Source organism: Notolepis coatsorum (assembly GCF_963971535.1).
Source record: "Notolepis coatsorum genome assembly, chromosome: 3".
NCBI lineage: Eukaryota > Metazoa > Chordata > Actinopteri > Aulopiformes > Paralepididae > Notolepis > Notolepis coatsorum.
Window position 1 is genome coordinate 37,719,835 of NC_140167.1, and position 18,346 is coordinate 37,738,180.

The following is an 18,346-nucleotide window of genomic DNA, read 5'->3' on the forward strand; positions in this document are numbered from 1 at the left end:
ACATTTCCGATTCTCCTGCAAGCTACACCGACTCACTCACCACCATCCAGCTGGCGTCACGCATCCACCGTATGAGGAAGAAGAAATCTAAGGTCTGTGTGTGTTATTATGATGAATTGAAAATGGGGGACCCTGATGTAAACAAGACGAAAGTCTTTCTCTGGTCTGCATCCCCTTAACAATTGTATGTATTGAGCTGTACTGTACTGTACCCATTCTGCAATCTGTTAATAAAGTTTTCAATCAATCAATCAATGTGTCGTAAGAGATTATGCTGATAAGCAAGTTGCTACTTTTACCACTGCGGTATTACCATGTGGTGACGGCAGTAATGGCAATGCTATTTGTAGTTACATTTGAATAGGCCTATGTGGTCAATACAATACAGTCACAGATTTGATTTGATTTGATCTTTATTTATCTCAAACAACCATAAACACACACATTTGTAATAACAAAAAATAACAAAAACAAAATAAAAAATAACAAAATAAAATAAAATACAAATTAAATTAAATATATCTTCCTAGACATGGAAGCAATAATCAACATAGCTCAAGACAAATGGTTTTGTTCGAGAAGGGACAGAAAGAAGCAAAGCGTATCTGGTCCTGCCCCTTCCTTACAACATCATATTAATATGTAATAAGTTATCTATCAATATCAAAAAATTATATACCTATCCACTACAGCAAAAGATACACTTGGGAAATAGCCCTATGCTTAATGTATGAATATTATGGTTTGGATAATTATTGACAGAAGTAATTTTCATGTTATGAAAGATGTTGTTATCATCGGAATCACATTGTTAACATGCATGTACACGACGACTTTCATTACATCCGTCATATTACTTTGCCTAATTGAGGTCTTGTAAAAGCTCTCCCTCCAGTAACTTTGGCACCATTAAATAAATTAATGTATGCTTCTGCTAATGAAAGGTTGCTCGCGCAATAATTCACAGCTAGTATTTCTCAGCTCCTCAACACATAATCATGTAATCAATACTACGGCCTAAGGATGTGTGTAAGGCATGCCCCCAGATTAGGGAAATGTATGGTTGAGATAATTAGGTGGAGTGACAGCATGTATTTATTCAGTATTGGTCCCAGGCACGATTATAATGTATTCCACGTTACAGCAATTCATATTATTGACATTAATTTCTGTGTGGATATCGATGTGCACTTTTAACCTTTAGATATTGACTGGCAATTTCAGGGGAATTTATATTTGCCTTGCGATTGATTGCACCCGGAATTCATTAGGAAATTGCATGGGCTGTGAATTATTTGAGTTCAAATGATTCTGGGAAGGGATAGACAGAATGGCTTCATTAATATTCTGACTGTTACAGATTAATATGACTGAAATGACTTTATATGGTCTTTTTTCAAACCCAAATAAGCTAATTTATTCCATCTTTCCACAGTATGCATCCAGTTCATCTGGAGGAGAGAGTTCCTGTGAAGAAGGGAGGATCCGCCGCCCCCCCCACCTCCGACCCTTCCACCCCAGAACAGTGGCCCTGGATCCGGACCTGCCTTTGCTACTCAGCGACCCAGACTACTCCTCCAGCAGTGAGCAGTCCTGTGACACCGTCATCTACGTAGGCCCCGGAGGAGCCGCCATCTCTGACAGGGAGCTCAGCGACAACGAAGGCCCCCCTGCCTTCGTTCCAATCATCCCTTCACTGAACAGGAAGAGGTCTGTAAGGGAGGGCCCTATGGACAGAGACCAGTTCTTTAAATGCAACACGTTTGCTGAGCTGCAGGAGAGATTGGAGTGTATAGATGGTAGTGAAGAGCCCGCCGCTTTTGTTGGAGAGGGCAAGGGAGGTCAGGCTAGCCCCAAGATGGACAGATCTAAAGAGGGCCAAGTCTCTGCTTCTCCAAAGACTGTAGTGAACGCCTCCCCCTCCCAAGAGGGCAACTCACCCAAGCCTGCTGCCCCTCAGCCATCTGGCAGTCCTCAGACTAACCCTAAACTGGACCACACCAAAAGGCAGGGCATGCCAGCAGAAAGGGCACCGTCAGAAAGAGTTCAGACTGTGTGCAGAACCAGTGCTGATGGTGAGAAGGTTCTGGTGTCAGATACGCAAACCAGCCCAAACAAACAAACTGTGTCAGTGCCTAGCTCTGAGCCTGTGGTGAGGGAGAAGGTCTACTTCAACAAGAAGCCCCTCCCTAAGCCAGCACCGCCTCCTCCACAACAACAGAGAGACTCTGCCAAGGGAAGCGGAGACAATGAGGAGAGGTCCAGCACCAGGATGCCCCCTGTTGGAATGAGCCATCAAGCTGTGAAACGGGGGGATGCTCTGACCTCCTCCATGCTTAGGGCTCCAATGGAGGTGTGCCAGGTACGCTCCATCATGCGGGAGAGGTTCATGGACCGGGACGTCCTCAGGGCCACAGTTACCCTGCAGCAACCCGTGGAGCTGAATGGAGAGGATGAGCTGGTCTTCACTGTGGTGGAGGAACTGTCAATAGGCAGCCTAGGAGACAATGGCCGACCTTCCAGCATCATCAGCTTCAACAGTGACTGCTCCCTTCAGGCCCTGGCCTCTGGCTCCAGGCCCGTCAGCATCATCAGCAGCATCAATGACGAGTTCGATGCATACACGTCGGCTGTGGGGGGGTCAGAGGTCAACATCGAGGTGGTCACGCCGCTACAGGAGGAGGGAATGGTTTGCATGGGTAGCAGGGGCTCTTCCATCAGCTCCTGGCTGAGTGAGGTCAGCGTCTGCACCTTGGAGAGCGAGGGAACCCATTCTGCGGACGTTTTCCTCCCACAGGCCAAGCACGTGGGACCTGAGGGCACCTTTTACTTAGATTCCATGGGCATGTTCCATTGTGAACCGGCCCCAAGAGATGCCAAGAACTCCCTGAATGACAGTGGCTTTAGTTTCTCTGAACTAGACAGTGACAGTAACACTTCAAGCAAGCTGTCGTTGACAAAGTGCCCCCCGTCTCCTGAGTCAGCCAAAGGATCCCTCAGATTTGCATCCAAACTAACTAAAGCGCATTCTCTAACCTCCTCCCAACCATCACAGGGCCCATCCATAGTCCACTCCAGTCTTCCCAGGAAAATTAAACCTACCTCATCCATCTCCCATAGTAGTAGCAGCAGCAGTAGAGAGCCTCCAAGACAGGAGCACAAGCCAGAGGACCCCTGGCAGCGCATTGACAGCAACCACACAGAACCTCAGCTCTCGGATCCCTGCAGCACCAGCAAGCTCCTCAAAAACACCCCCAGTGGTATCCCCTCTCGTAAAACATATGTCAGCAGCAACAGTGTACCTCGCCCACCCAAGGTGCAGGGGTCTACCTCATCCCAAAGGGTGGTTGATGGTTGTGAGAAGTCAGCCTGCAAGAAGGTTGATCCTCCAAGTAGAATGCCTCAGCTGAGACGAGGTGCCACCACTCTGGGAACGGTGCCTGTCATACATGCCACCCCAGAGACAGAGGGAACGCTGGATACTGCATCCACCGGCAGTCTCAAGTTCTCGTCTCTGGGGAAGAACAGCAAGGCCAATGGGCAGAAAGGAAGCGCTATCCCTAAACCCGGTGGCACCTCACCCCCTCCCCCTCCTGTACGAAAGTCCAGTCTAGACCAGAAGAATAGGACCCTACTGCCCCAAAGTGCCTTAAAGTCAGCATATGGGGAGGCAGGGAGGGCCTATGGTACCCGGGCAACAGTGTCAGAGGACGAGTTAGAGGTGCGCTATAGAGGAGACTCAAACAGCCTCAAAACATCCAGCCTCAAATATGACGCTTCCCCGGCCAAAGTTACATCCAGTCTGAAGTCTAGAGGGGCCAGAGGTGAGCATTATGGCAGCCAGGTGTCCCTGGAGAGCCAGTCCTTGTCCGGTTCCAGGCCTGCTCTTAGTAGGGAGAACAGTGGGACCAGTCTGGGAAGCAACAGCAGTAAGTCTAGTAGATCCATCCCCAGATTTGGTGTCTCTAACTCATGCAGCCCTCCCATCGCTACCTCCCCACCATCCCCGTGTGGGGGCCCAGGAGGTATCGGTAAACCCGGGCAGGTAAAAGCCAGTGTAAACCCCAGGGCACTAGGACCCATCAACGGAAATAAGGCACGCTCCCTGTCAGCCAGCAATTCTAAGGGGCTGAGCTCCTCCACCAAGTCATTAGCGGCTCCAGTTACCAGAAATGCCAACGCCAACCTCCCACCATCTGGTCGGACCTCGGCCCCTCGGACCACTACTGCTGTCAACAGCAAACCTGGAAGGGGCACTATCATGGGCACCAAGCAGGCCATGCGGGCCGCCAACAGCCGGGTGAGTGAGCTGGCGTCAGGCAGCACCTCCGGCAAACACATAAGAGGTTCAGGGGACTCGGACAGTGGTAATGACAGCGGGGTGAATGTGGGCGATGACAAATCCCCCGTAGCCATGCTGCCCTCTCCGTACAGCAAGATCACAGCGCCCAGACGGCCTCAGCGCTACAGCAGTGGTCACGGCAGTGACAACAGCAGTGTGCTGAGTGGAGAGCTGCCTCCAGCCATGGGCCGCACAGCTCTCTTCTACCACAGTGGCGGCAGCAGCGGTTACGAGAGCATGATCCGCGACAGTGAGGCGACAGGAAGTGCTTCCTCCGCCCATGACTCAATGAGCGAGAGCGGTATGTCGTCATCAGGCCGCACGAGGACCTCCAAGTCTCCGAAGAAGAGGTCAAATGGTGAGAAAAGAATCTGTCCTTTCTTTTGTTTACATTTGTATATGGACGTATATTTTGTATGGCTTGCAGAAAGAGGAGCCGTGTGCATGTTTTTTCTATTTGAATATAAATGTAAAAGGGCTTTTCAGATCAACTGCACCCAACCTCCAACTGCATGTATTTAAAATACATTTTTCTCATCTCTCCCTTTAGATTATACAGAGATGGAGCCACTAACTTTATTCTTTGATTCTTATATCACATTATATGTTCTATTAGATTTTCTCTCCCTTTGAGTCAGCAGGATGCATTATTCATAGAGATATGGGGAAATGGTAATGAATGTTTCAAATAAGATCATTTTAAATTGTGTTATGCTCATAGAAGATGAATTGAGCACAAGCGTGGTCTTGTACCCAGTCTAGGTCGATTTCCGCTTGTAACCTTTTGGAATTCATCTGTGTTGAGCCAACCTTTTGAACTCGTGGATGGTTGAGATATGGAATATACTGTAAGGTGGTGAGGGGCCTTATAAATATGCAATCATCGCAACACAGGAGCCCTGTGTAAAGCCGGGTATCACTTTACATCTCAGACTGAGACTCATGCATATTTACTGACGGAGCTGCACAGCCGTGCAAATATTACCATTGTATTTCTCTCCCAATGTAATTGAGGTGTCTTGTCTGGTTCTGCAGGGCTCCAACGGCGGCGCCTTATCCCAGCCCCTTTGCCAGACACCTCGTCCCTGGGGAAGAAAGTTGGCACGGCGGGCCAGTGGGTGGACCTACCGCCCATGTCGGGGCCACTGAAGGAACCCTTTGAGATTAAGGTGTACGAGATCGACGATGTGGAGCGGCTCCAGAGGCGACGACAGGAGGAAGCTGCAGAGGTGAGCAGCGGGTCACTCTCGACTCATTCTACACGGCGGCTCATCCGGCTTATTTTAGGTCCTGTTAAAAGTCTGTGTCATGTGGCTTCCATACGTCCTCCTTAGCGACGTCAGGCCTCAGCAATGTCCCCGCATGTGAGACGCTGATCCTTCACATGCTCCGAATGTGCCACATTTGAGTTGTGTTGTGGGAAGGTCTTAGCTCACTTCTTCCCAGTCCCTTATTAAAGAACAAGACAGAAATATGTGTCTCAGACGTCTGACCTTCAGTCTGCCCAGTGGCGAATCCTGGAGAGAAAGTGTCTCTGGCCAGATTCCCAGAGCTCTGTATTATAAGCAGGGCTCTCCTCAGGAATGTGGAGAGATCAGGAGGCAATTACTGTCTGGGGTTAATTGGTTTAGATATGACTGATGACTGGGGCTCACTGGTGGTAGTGTCTGTGGTGATGGTGGTGGTGATGATGGTTAGAGGGGTGGGAACAGAGAGAGGGCTGGTCGAGGAATGTGTGATTAATGCAAGCCCCCCCCCCTGAACCCAGCCCCCCCACCCCGCCCCCTCCTCCTATCACCAGAGTCCATCCTCGGCTGCCTGACGGTGCTCTATGGCTCTTCTTCCACGGGTCATTAACCGGTCCCACTAGTTAAAGGCAGCCAGACAGGGATTTGTTAAGAGAAGATATTAAATCAGCTAGCCGGTGGTTTGATTTAGTTTCAATTAGGAAAAGATGATCTTCAATTTGTCTTTCCCGTCCTTCGCCCTGGCGGAATGGCAAATGATGAACAGATTTCCCTCGCTCCACCTCCTCCGCTGTTCCTAAGCTAGTGTTGGAATCTCGTGCACGTGTCATCATAACGCGTTCCCACGTATGTGTATATTCACGTAACTGTGACTTCATAAATATTTATGTGAGAGGATACGCAGCCATGTCAGGGATTTCACGTCATCTTTATCTTTGTCAGGGAGATAGTAGCGCTACAGTTTGACAGATTGTTTGACATTATTTTCTCTCTGTTTCTCTCTTCTCTCATTTCCCAGCAGCCATTCCAAGATGTGGAAAAGGTGAGCTAATTCTTCATGGCAACTGGGGCTTGATTACAAGGGCATGTGTAGCAATGGGAGTTGGGGTATAGTTTGGATTCAGGGAAGCACATTGTTTTAATTGTGTGACTGTATCTGTGGTTAGATTCAAACCACTGTGTAGAGGAAACATAACTTCTTATATTACAATACCTGGAAAATGGTCATCGATGTTAATACAACACCACTGTGTCTGTATATCCTGTCATTCTTTAGAAGTGACTGCAATGTTTTCTCAATGACAAGAGTGTCAAAGATAGCAGTAATGTTCATTTAATTTCCACATTCACATTTTCTTTATTTTTCACATACCGTTTTTTTTATTTTTTATAATTTATTTCAGTCTCCTATATTTTGGGTAGGGCAGTAGTAGTAGTTTTCTTTTTTCTATTATTTTTTCTTTTCATAATTTCATCATTTTGATTTCCATTTCAGTTTAGTTTCAGTTATTTAATTACCAGGCATTTGCTACATTTTCATCAAGTCTCAGCTTTACCTTAGTTTTTATTTATTTGTAAATGTTTGTATTTCAGCGGTCACAGCTGTATAGAGTGTGTTGTGTTGATGCCACTGCTTTTTAGTTTGTACATAACGGCATAAGACATAGTACAACATGACAAGAGTTTAGCTTGGCATAACTATAGTATTTGTAAGTATTAAACCACCTCTCTCTCTCTCTCTCTCTCTCTCTCTCTCTATCAGGGCCTGCTATACTTCAACAGTAAGCTGAGGGTTCTGGAGAGGAGGCAGCAGCAGGTGAGGGAGCTGAGGGCCAAGCATGAGGGCTTGTGGGAGGAGCTGGAGGACACCAAGGCCCGGCTGATGATGGACCCCAGCAAGTGGATGGGAGAGTGTAAGTAGCTGCTTCAAGACAAAACAGCTCCATTTGAGTTCGTATAATTGTTCTCTAATCTACCAACGGAATAAATGTACTGTGTTATATTTTAAAATACATCACTAAACCTTTGGCTGTGTTAACCAGTGTTAACCATGCATACTAGAAAAAACCTCCCCTGTTGTGCTCACTGGCACCACTTTTGAAACTAGTGGTTGAACATTTTATTGTACAACTCTAATCCTTCTCCTGCAAGAACAGCATGTGGGGAACAACATAGCCTTTGTTGACCAGAAAGACAAATTAACTGACATCTTCACGTCTCTTCTTTCTTAACAGTCGAGGTGGACCAGGACTTGGACAAGGAGTCACCAGAGTACCTGGAGTCCCTGCTCCAGGTCACAGAGGAACTGGAGTTCTGCGTCAACCTATGCAAGTCGCGCGTCATGATGGTGACCTGCTTTGACATCAGCACGTCGCCGCCCGGCGCCCAAGAGGGACTGCGTGAAGTGGAAGTGTAGAAGATGAAGAGGAAGTGGAGATGGAGAATCGAGGAAGTCAGAGAGAGAGAGGAAGGATGATGAAATGTAGCAGCCAGTGTCGTAGATATTGCTGGAATGAAGTGACAGGAAAAACAAACAAACAGAGACTAAAGATGTGAGAGACGAGAGGAAAGCCGCGGGTCTTTGCATGAAGACAGAGGAGATCTGGACCCCTGCAGCTGCAAGCGCCTCGTTCTGCTGGATGTGTTGGAGCGGGAGAGAAATGTGTGCACAGAGGCAACAGTGTTGTCTACATAGCAACGGAGTGGCCATTTTAACCCAAGAGTCATTCAACACCTAGAAGTGCCTTTTTTTACCCGTTTTGTTTTTGAGTCATGATTTCTTTTTTGTATGGTGCTGGTATATCTTCACTGGCATACCTAAGCAAAACCCTGAACATATTCATTTTAAGAAAAAAAATATTTTATATGGCATTGTATAGTGTATTTATATGATTATGCGGTGTGTACAAATATCATTTGTAGGTAAAAAAAATGAAATAAAGAGGAAAAAAAAGCAATAAGCTAATGTTATTGCGCTCCCAGACTTTGCCTTTTCTCATGTTTCAAACCTCAGTCAGCATTTTTATCCATGTTCATCCAGCCTCTTGCGCCTTATGTTAATCTCTCTGGTTCCGTAGTTTTCTAGCCTTTTTCAAAATGGTCCGTGTTATCTCTCGTCTGTTATCACCCGACCACTGCCAGCTGGCCTGTGAAAGCTAGCAGGGAAGAGTGAATGTTTCTCCCCCTCCAGTTGCCTTGATCAGAATGGGTCTCTGCGGATGTACTTGGACGAGCAGCAGTTGTGTTGGGAAGGAAGGGGGGGGGGGGGGGGGGTTAATCAAGCTGCGTTGGTTGCCCATGTCTCTCTACCTAGAAATTGGGGGGATGTGTCAACCAGGGGGCCATTGTGGTGGTTAGTTGGTGTTTCCCCCCCCCCATGCTTCTAACCATTCAGTTTGGTGCTACACTATCCGGTTATGGCGCCAGATAGTGTATGATTGCCTGGGTTAACCCGAGTTTGAGAGACCTAAACCTTCTCTCCACCACAGTGGTGCTCGCCAGCGAGAGCCCATTTTGTCTTTAGACTGGGTGCTACTGACCGCACACATTTAAAACAACAAAAGGAACACAGATAAGATGCCACAGTTCTACAGGACCCTTAAGAGTGTTCTCTTTCAAGCAGGGCCAAGCCTTGGTTCTATGCATTCCAATGATGTTTTTCTCTCCCACTCAAACTGGGGACCTCGTTACAGAGCGAAAGATGGAAGCGCACGGTTGACCGTGGGTCTGAGTACTACACCCTAACCCCCAACTCCTCTTTCACACGGAAAAGGCAGTTGCACACATTTGACTCAATCAAAGACAAAGAGAATTCTCAGAGCAAGGTTTGCCTGTGAAAAGTTGCAGTGGATTAGAGCTAATTATTGTGACATTGTTTGGGCAAAAATCAATCATGATAACAGCTGTAGCCCGTGTCGCTGCCAGAATATGTGACTGCAACAGTGAGAACAAAATGTGATAAAAAAAAACGAATAAGAGTTTTCCAGAGTAAGAAACTGGCTTTGTTGTATTTTGACGTGTTTGATTTCTACAACTATGACAAATATGATTTTGTTTTCTTTTCCTTTACAAAGATATACTCTCAGGCCCTCTCTGAAGATGCTGCATGAGATTTTTTTAATCATTTTTAAGAATGATTTCTACTCCATTTTTACCATTCTAATTTTTATAATAGCCTCGGTTTTCACTAATGTGGGGTTCAGCTCATAAATTAAATAACTATTACCAAACTGAGACCTTTTTTTCCAAGAAAATTATTATATGTAAGGTCATATTTCATATCAAAACCCATATTTTCGAATATCCTTGGTTTTGTATAGGATTTTTTGACCCTGTGTATAAATGTATAATATGGCAGCTTGTGTTTTACTATTACAGTACCTGTGAATAAAATGTTTCTTCTTATTGAAGATTCAGAGTTGAATATCTTTTTTACTTACTCCACCTGCTGTTTGATTTGTTTTCACACCATTTCAGAGAGGCCTAAATATATAGCCTGGTGTCATTTGCACTCAAGAAACCTGGCCAAAACCTTACCATGTCAAAGTTGTGACATCAAGCCCCCTTTTCTCTGTCTGTCTCTCCCTCTTATTTCTCTGTCTGTCTCTCCCTCTTGTTTCTCTGTCTGTCTCCCTCTTGTTTCTCTGTCTGTGTCTCCCTCGTGTTTCTCTGTCTATCCTTCTTTCTCTCCCTCTCATTTCTCTTGTTTCTCTGTCTGTCTCTTGTTTCTGTCTGTCTCTTTATCTTGTTTCTCTGTTTGTCTCGCTTGTTCATCTGTCTGTCTGTCTCTCTTGTTTCTCTGTCTGTCTGTCTCTCTTGTTTCTCTGTCTCTCCCTCCTTATGTTTTCCCCTGTAGACCCAGCAGATGTGCGTTCCTGTCTCCCAGTCTGTCACCAGCTGTATGTCATCTCATCTGTCATCACCCCCAGCTGTTGTCTATTAGTCATTACCCCCCCATGTATTTAAGTCCACGTCCCTAGTGAGTCAGGGTCCGGTCATCTGTTTCCATTACCTGTATCCTGCCTGTCAGCATTATACTACCCGCCTGTTTGTTCTCCCCGGTTACCTGCCTCTGCCTGCTTGGTCTCTGCACTAGGGTCCTCTGCCACAACCATTACAGACCTGGCCTTCCTTTGTGATGCCAGGATACAGAGCTGTGAGGTGGGGGTTGTGCCACCTTCATCATACCTTGGAATATGGAAGATGTCAGTTCCAAAAGAATATTAATGTTGTACTGACAGAAATATGTAGGCCTAGAGGTTACGGAAGCTTACGTATCATCCGTAAGATTGTATCTAGGCGATACTGACAGAAAGAGGTATGTTGTGGTGACTTCAATGTTCATAATATTTTATGGGGGGGGGGGCACTAATTGAAGATACTTCATTGATGAAAGATTAATAATAATGCAGGACTTAACTCAGAAGTCTTTATTCGGCATGCAACGACATGCAGTGATGGGCGGCACACACACATGCACTGTTTTTTTTTAGGGTCGCCGATGCGATTGAGCTCTGCGCTTGACCCATCCCGTCGTCCTTCCCCCCAAGGGCAGCTGGGAGCAGACAGGGCGTTGGCGAGGTACCGCGCCCGGGGACCAATCCAAGTGCTCCTGCCCAATCCCATCTTCGTCAGGGACGCGACAGCGTCAGCGATCTGTTGTGCATGTTTTTCCATTGGGTTTCTCTTATCTGGGGCGGGAGGGGACCCTTGCGAGCACGGGGAGAACATGCAAACTCCACACAGAAAGGCCTGGGAGATACCCCACCTGGGTACCTGGCAATGCGGAAACCTGGTCCCCAAGCGGGAATCGAACCCTGGACCTTCTTGCTGTGAGGCGACAGTGTTAACCACTATACCACTGTGCGTTACTTGTATGTCTTAATCAAGTACCAGTTTACGTAACAAGAAACACTGTCATATTACACTAATATAGCTGATGACCATTTTCCTATATTATGCTCTGAGTCTTTATGTAAAAGTTTAAAAGGGGAATACATTGTCTATATGGTGTGCTGCTCAGTGGGGGCACTTTAAAATCTGTATTGAATCAGGACATAATTATGGTAATGTGGATGAATGAACAAATGTAACATGTATGATAATTAATGCAGCCTCTGAGAGGTATTCCTAAGAGCTCAGTGACAGTAAAAAGAGGGAATTGGTTACCTGGCTGAATGATGCAATACATGTATAATGATACAAGGATACTTGGAAACTATATGAATCAGGACAATCTGACTGAACAGCAAAGAAAGAGAGTAATATAGCATGAAGAATCATTAGAACATCCGAGTGAGAAAAGAGAAATCTTTTTTTATTTTTATTTTTGGAAATCATCTGGCGACCCCCACTTTGGGAACCACTGATGTAGATAAGAAAGAAGATAGTGATGGAACAACTCTAAAATTGAATTATATTTGGTTGGTAGTGGCTACACTGCACGCCAGGTCCAGACCAACTATGTTACACAATGTTCCGTCAGTTATCCAAGTGGGTTTTGATCAGATCTGGAGAGAGGGTGCAATGCACTTTTTTTTTTTGCTTTTTGTTAAACCCAGTTTCACATTTTCTGGAGCAAAGAGGGTTATTAAGTCCTTGTGGGTTCTGTAGAGATGTACATTAGTTGGTCTAGTAATCAAACTTAGTAATGAAGAAAACAAACATGGCTGTAGTGTATTTGGACATCTCTTAAGCTGCAAGGGCCCACATGTGTAATACAATTTTGTATTGTAATACAATATATATATCGAATTGAAGGCTTATTTGTTGCCTGTCGATAGCGACAAAATCCGACAAAATCCGCTCAGCGGTTCTCGAGTTACATGCCGGTGTTTGAGGCTTGTGCAAAGTACACGGTATTGCGCAAAATACCACTCCTGACTCTTGGGGCTCTAGTTCCGTCAATCATTTGCCGATCTCGAAAATGATTGTGGAGGGTTGTAGCCAATGAGTGTGGCTTTCCAATGAGATCCCACGTGGGGATGTATGAATCTAAAAAACAAAACTAACGAGCGAAAACAGGAAGAGAAAAACAGCCGAATGAATTGAAGTCTATGAGAAAACTGAGTTTTCTTTTGTACACAGTTTACCAAAATCACTCCTAATCACTCATTTATGAATGGATCTTTATGCAAATTGGACATGTACTACAGAAGGCTTCAGGCTGGCGGATTTAGGATTGTAGGAGATCCGGGGCTTAGCCCAGATGGGCCCCCTTTTTTTTTTTTTTTTTTTTTAACATTTTTTTTCTTCTTTTTTTTTTGGGCAGGCAAGGCGAGGTTTGGAGGGGGTCAGGCACGACCCCCTCCATGACAGATTTTTTTTGAATTTAATGAACCTGTACGTGCAATTTCCTGCAATATAGAGCCTTCAATCTTGACCAATAAAGCTGCTCTTTTCACTATAAAACTCAGTTAACCATAACGTAGTTTGGTTAGATTTATATATTGGGGGGGGGGATATATCATATTTTTCATATAATCAAAAAGTGGTGGAGCAAGATCATACCTTTGCTCCCCCAAGTTCAATAGTGGGAGAGCAGAGATGCTCTGAATGCTCTTATGGCCAGGCGTCTATGATTCACTGATACAAAGTAAAATAGTGCAGTGCAATAAAATAGTTAGTAAAATAGAATAAAATAATGCAATAGTGCATTGCAATAAAATAGTTATCATCGTATTTTTCCGGGAGGCCGGTAAGGAGTGCATTACAGTAGTCGATTTGGCTTGAGATAAAGGCATGGATCTGGTTTCAGCGTCCTTTTGATTTATAAATGGCCGTACTTTAGCTATGTTTCTAAGGTGGAAGAATTAAGTTTTTGTCAACTTGTTGATTGTGATTTAAAGCTTAGGTCTGAGTGTACCATAACACCAAGACTCAGGCGCCTGGGAGAAATGCAAGGCCCTGTGCGAGATTTAACGCGAGCCCCCCCCCCCCCCCCCCCAAAGGTAAAAAAAAAAAAAAATTATATATATATATTTTTTTTTTTTTTTTTTTTTTTTTTATACAGTCAACATATTCTTAAATAATAGCGCTGCCCGAGGCGGGGCATGATACAGTCAACATATAGCAAAAGAGAGAGCGAGAGAGAGCTCCCGTTCTACAGTCAATATACAGTGTACGAGAGAGAGAGAGAGAGAGAGAGACACATTGGAAAGAAATTGAAATGCTATTTGGCCCTAAACAGAGAGTACACAGTGGCAGAATACCTGAGCACTGTGACTGAAGATCCTTGAGCACAGCCTAGCCATCGAGAAAGGCCGCCATAGGCAGACTGTGTGTGTTAGAAAGAGAGAGAGAGAGAGAGAGAACATGTGTGTTTGTCATGTGTGTGTGTGTTAGAGAGAGACTATAGCATGTATGAGAGATTCAAAAGGACAAAGATCAACAATCCAACAAGAAGAGCGTCTATACCAGAGAAACCAAAGCAGCAAGGAGCCAATGGCCGACATCAGCTAAATAGGCTAGCCAGGGTACTGTGACACCAGGCCACGTGACACACAGCTTTGGCCAACGGCCCAACGCTACCCAAGCTACACAAACGACCATTCACACACAGCACATGTCGTATCTCCAAATGTTGTGAAGTAGCATATGTTTTGCCTGGAAAAAACATCGTTATTAACAAAACATTCGGGAGGGGAAGGAAGGAAGAGTGGGGTAATGTCATGACATTTTACCTGCACGAGGAACACAGGTCTCCACGTTGACGAAAGGCCTCTCGCTGTCGGGACAAAGCTATGGCCAGAGCCTTGTCATGGTGCAGGCCCAACTACATCTTCTGTCAAAGATGATGTCGTAGTCAGAGTGCCAGGGCCTGCTATTCTCAAGGCTAACTGATAGCATCAAACGAACGTTCCCAGCTGACGCTAAACAGCTAACTGGCTAACAGTTAGCTCAATCAGGCACCTGGCTGCATGTAGTAGCCGCATAGCTTGCTTCTGCGTTAGCTAACAGCTAACAAGCTATGCGGCTACTGTCTACATACAGCCAGGTGCTCTCAGCAGGCACACACAGTTAGCTACTAGTAGTACTATATATTAGCTTGTCGACCAGTTTGGCTCCAGAAAGAGAGAAAGATAGATAGGTCAGGACAGGTCCACGGCGGGTATTTAATCATAGGTTGACTCACATAACGCAGTATCAATGAATGCGGCGCGGCCGGCGCCAATGGTGAAGTTGGAAGGAGACTTGGCCCACGGTGTAATTCTTCTTCTTCTTCTTCTTCTTCGAGTACTTTCCGGCAGACTGGACACCTTTCGGCATATTGCTGCCTAACAGATTTATCTGCTCACAAGTTCTCTTCTCCTTCTTTTGAAAAGACATCCACTCGCCTCGCTCCTCTGAATAGCGCTGAATTATCTACCTCGTGTGTCTTCTTCTTCTATTTGGTATTACGGCGGTCGGCGGACGGGCCGGAAACACTATCCTAAAATCTGTAGAGCAGCAAATCCGCAGAAACCGGAAAACTGCAGTCTGCAGAGCCAGGAAGTCAGACACATTCTACAAACGTGTCTAATGTGAAATATATAAGCATATAAGCAAAACTAGATTTTAGGTCTGTGATGAAAAAGGGCCTCGCGGGAAGGGGGGCCTCGCAAAAAAATAAAAAAAAAATAAATAAAAATAATAAAAAAAATAAATAAAAAATATTTTTTTTTTATTTTTTTTTTATTTTTTTTTTGCGAGGCCCCCCTTCCCGCGAGGCCCTGTGCGACCGCACTGCTCGCACACCCCCTGAGGCGGCCCTGCCAAGACTTAACTCACTCAAATACAGTTAGCAGCTGGATAGACCACAGATGGAAATTAGCTTCTGCTAAATCTGGTGCAAACATATTTTCATGTAACAATGATGAATTGTAAAAAAAAAAAAAAAATCATTTTTTTTTTTTTTTTCTTTTTTTAAATAGATTCGGCTTTTCAGAATACATCCGGGGCTTGAGCCCAGGTAGCCACCCCCTAGCTCCGCCCCTGGGTCTGTATGGATTTGTAAGCCATACCACTTTCTGGGGAAATACTACCTCTGGACTACTAACTACTACAGAAAAACTTGAGTAACAAGTTTTTCTACAACTGATTGATTGATTGATTGAAAAGTTTATTAACAGATTGCAGAATGGGTACAGTACAGTACAGCTCAATACATACAATTGTTAAGGGGATGCAGACCAGAGAAAGACTTTCATCTTGTTTACATCAGGGTCCCCCATTTTCAATTCATCATAACATATATGACATACATGACATACAGATAGACAGTACTGCTACATCTATACATTTATGACAGATTTGCAAATACAGTACTGTTTGTGATACAAAAGTGTCCAGAAAAAGAGTGTATATACATTTGGCGTAGAAACTGTACATTGGAGGAGGTTGGGTGGGTGGGGTGGGGTTGGGTGGGTGGGTGAAGGCTGTACATTGGAGGGGGGGGGGGGGGGGGGGGGGGGTAGGGGACACACACACATTTTACACTGTACATTGGAATACTGACAAAGCCTTACTTGGTCCTTTACTGTACAACTAGGTTAGGACATTTGTAGGGGCCAGTTTCGAATTGCAGTCTCACGTAGGTGTTTTTTGAGAGTGTTTTTGAAAGTGGGTAGTGATTCACATTCCTTTACAGCTTTAGGTAGGGCGTTCCACATTGATGTGGCATAATTGCGAAACGTGTTTAGTCCCTTGTTTGAGCCGAATCTGGGTTTTACATGATTTGTGGAGCTCCCTCTGGTGTTGTGATCGTGGTATTCACTGACCTTTGGGAAGTATTTTGACATGTACATGGGTACCTTGGTCGCGTAGTGTATCTTGTAGACCAGGCCCATTGCAAGTTGCTGTACTCTGTCGTCTACTCTAAGCCATCCTAGGTTGTCAAAGTGGGCAGGGGTGAGGTGGGTTCTAGGAGTCAGGTCAAGCAGTAGTCTGACTAGCTTGTTTTGAGATGTTTGTAATTTGTTTTTTAGTGCCTTTGAGGTGCTTTGGTACCATGACTCAAGTTCAGACCTATGTTACTCTATTTCATTAGCACTAAAAGACCAGGCTCATGCATGTGCTATAAGTATAAAGTATGTTGTTTTGGTTTGCAAAAAAAGCAGTCCTCAAAAACGTAAACTAAAATGGCCAATTTTGGGGGCGCAGGTTAACCGGTTTTAAAGCTTATGACTACATGTGGTGAGGGATTATTGATTAAATTGAAGTGGTTTGGTACTGGTGAGAGGCTGTATGGGTACAGGATTTCTTATCAAATCGGATATTTTGTGTGTTAGGATTGTTTTTAGGATGGTTTTAGGATGGTTTTAGGGTTAGTTTTAGGATGGTTATAGGGTTGGTTTGAGGGTTTGTTTTAAGGTGGTTTTAGGATGGTTGGTGGTTTTAGATAGTTTTAGGATTGTTTTAGGTTGGTTTCAGGATGGTTTATGGTTGAAAATAGGGTTGTGCTATTAGTCCTATTCCATTTAATATGATTCAAGACATTGGATGTTGCCGCAGATGTCCCTTTATGCAGATGATGAGGCTATATGGAAAAAAGTTATACATGATCAATAATATTCAGAAAGCTATCAAATGTAGAAAGATGGTCCTATGATTGGGGATTCAAGATTTCAGTGGCAACATCATGTTACATATTCTATACTAGAAAGAAAATAGCAAGCAATGTAAGACTGATGTTATGCGCAATTTATGGAAAGGGTAATGGAGCTTAAATAGCTGGGTTTATGGTTTGACAAAACATTTAGGTGGATGATGCATATAAATCATAGACTAAAGTATGTGATATGTTTCTGGTTATGACTGGGGGTGAGGCGCAGAGAGTCATTGTATAGGTATGGAATGTTTGGGTGCTTTTTTTCAAGGTATTATTTCTATGGGAGCATGTCTATGTTCCCCGGGTTCTATGTTCCCCGCTTTGATTGATTGATTGATTGAAAATGTTAGACCACCAGCCCTGATTCCAAACTCTAACCTTAACCAGTTCGATAGAGGGCCTAAGCTTAACCGTTCGAAACAAGGCGGACATTAATAATTAATAAAATAATAAAAATTTATAAAATTTTCAATCTATTAATCAATCAAAGTGGGGAACATAGAACCCGGGGAACATAGGACCCGGGGAACATAGGGATGATCCCATTTCTATCACTATAATTTAGCAAAACAAGAGAATGTATGAGAATAACTAAATAATGTGTGTAACTCCTTCAAGCACTGCAGACACAAGTGGTTTCCTTTCAACGGGTTTATTCAAGGCTTGGTCCTCCAATCCACCGTGAAAACTTAAACAGAAACATATACGTTGCGTCAGGTCAACACAAACAATAATATACACGATATGAAAACAATACATCAGAAAAGCAAAATACAAACAAACATTAATTACCTCGTTGGCTGCATGCTACATAACAAAGGGGTCTTGTTCTTCTGTTCTTGGTAACAGTCTTAGTGGTACACTACACATAGTCGTACACTCTTCGAATCTAGAGAGCCTGTACAACTCGTCTCTGTCCTGCTGCTTGCTCGCAGGTGTTTTAATGAGTCCCAGTCTCCCAACATCCCTGCCGCTTGCTCGCAGGTGTCTTAATCAGACCCAAATGTAACAACACAACAGCAGCCTAACGGGACACCACATATGACCAGACGTCAAAATGAATATATTATAAATTGTAGCAAATTAAATAATAAAGAAAATAAGAAATGAAACATAAATACATTCTCAAATATTACACTTACAAACTGAAATAACATAAATGATGAAACC

At 44.5% G+C, this 18,346-nt stretch overlaps 1 protein-coding gene across 1 annotated transcript; it reads left to right on the top strand.

Moving 5' to 3' along the window:
* The first annotated feature begins 6 nt into the window (after nucleotides 1-6).
* Nucleotides 7-9,984, top strand: kif26ab (kinesin family member 26Ab). The gene is made up of 6 exons (XM_084310971.1): nucleotides 7-92; nucleotides 1,436-4,700; nucleotides 5,378-5,571; nucleotides 6,608-6,631; nucleotides 7,352-7,502; nucleotides 7,824-9,984. The coding sequence occupies exons 1-6, from the start codon at nucleotides 72-74 to the stop codon at nucleotides 8,003-8,005; spliced, it is 3,837 nt and encodes a 1,278-aa protein (XP_084167097.1). The 5' UTR covers nucleotides 7-71; the 3' UTR covers nucleotides 8,006-9,984.
* Nucleotides 9,985-18,346: the final 8,362 nt, after the last annotated feature.

Excerpts from the sequence above, each read along its gene's own strand:
- kif26ab (XM_084310971.1), top strand. The coding sequence starts at position 72 with ATGAGGAAGAAGAAATCTAAG. Across the intron at positions 93-1,435 it reads TGAGGAAGAAGAAATCTAAG|TATGCATCCAGTTCATCTGG; the intron begins GTCTGTGTGTGT and ends ATCTTTCCACAG. Across the intron at positions 7,503-7,823 it reads CAGCAAGTGGATGGGAGAGT|TCGAGGTGGACCAGGACTTG; the intron begins GTAAGTAGCTGC and ends CTTTCTTAACAG.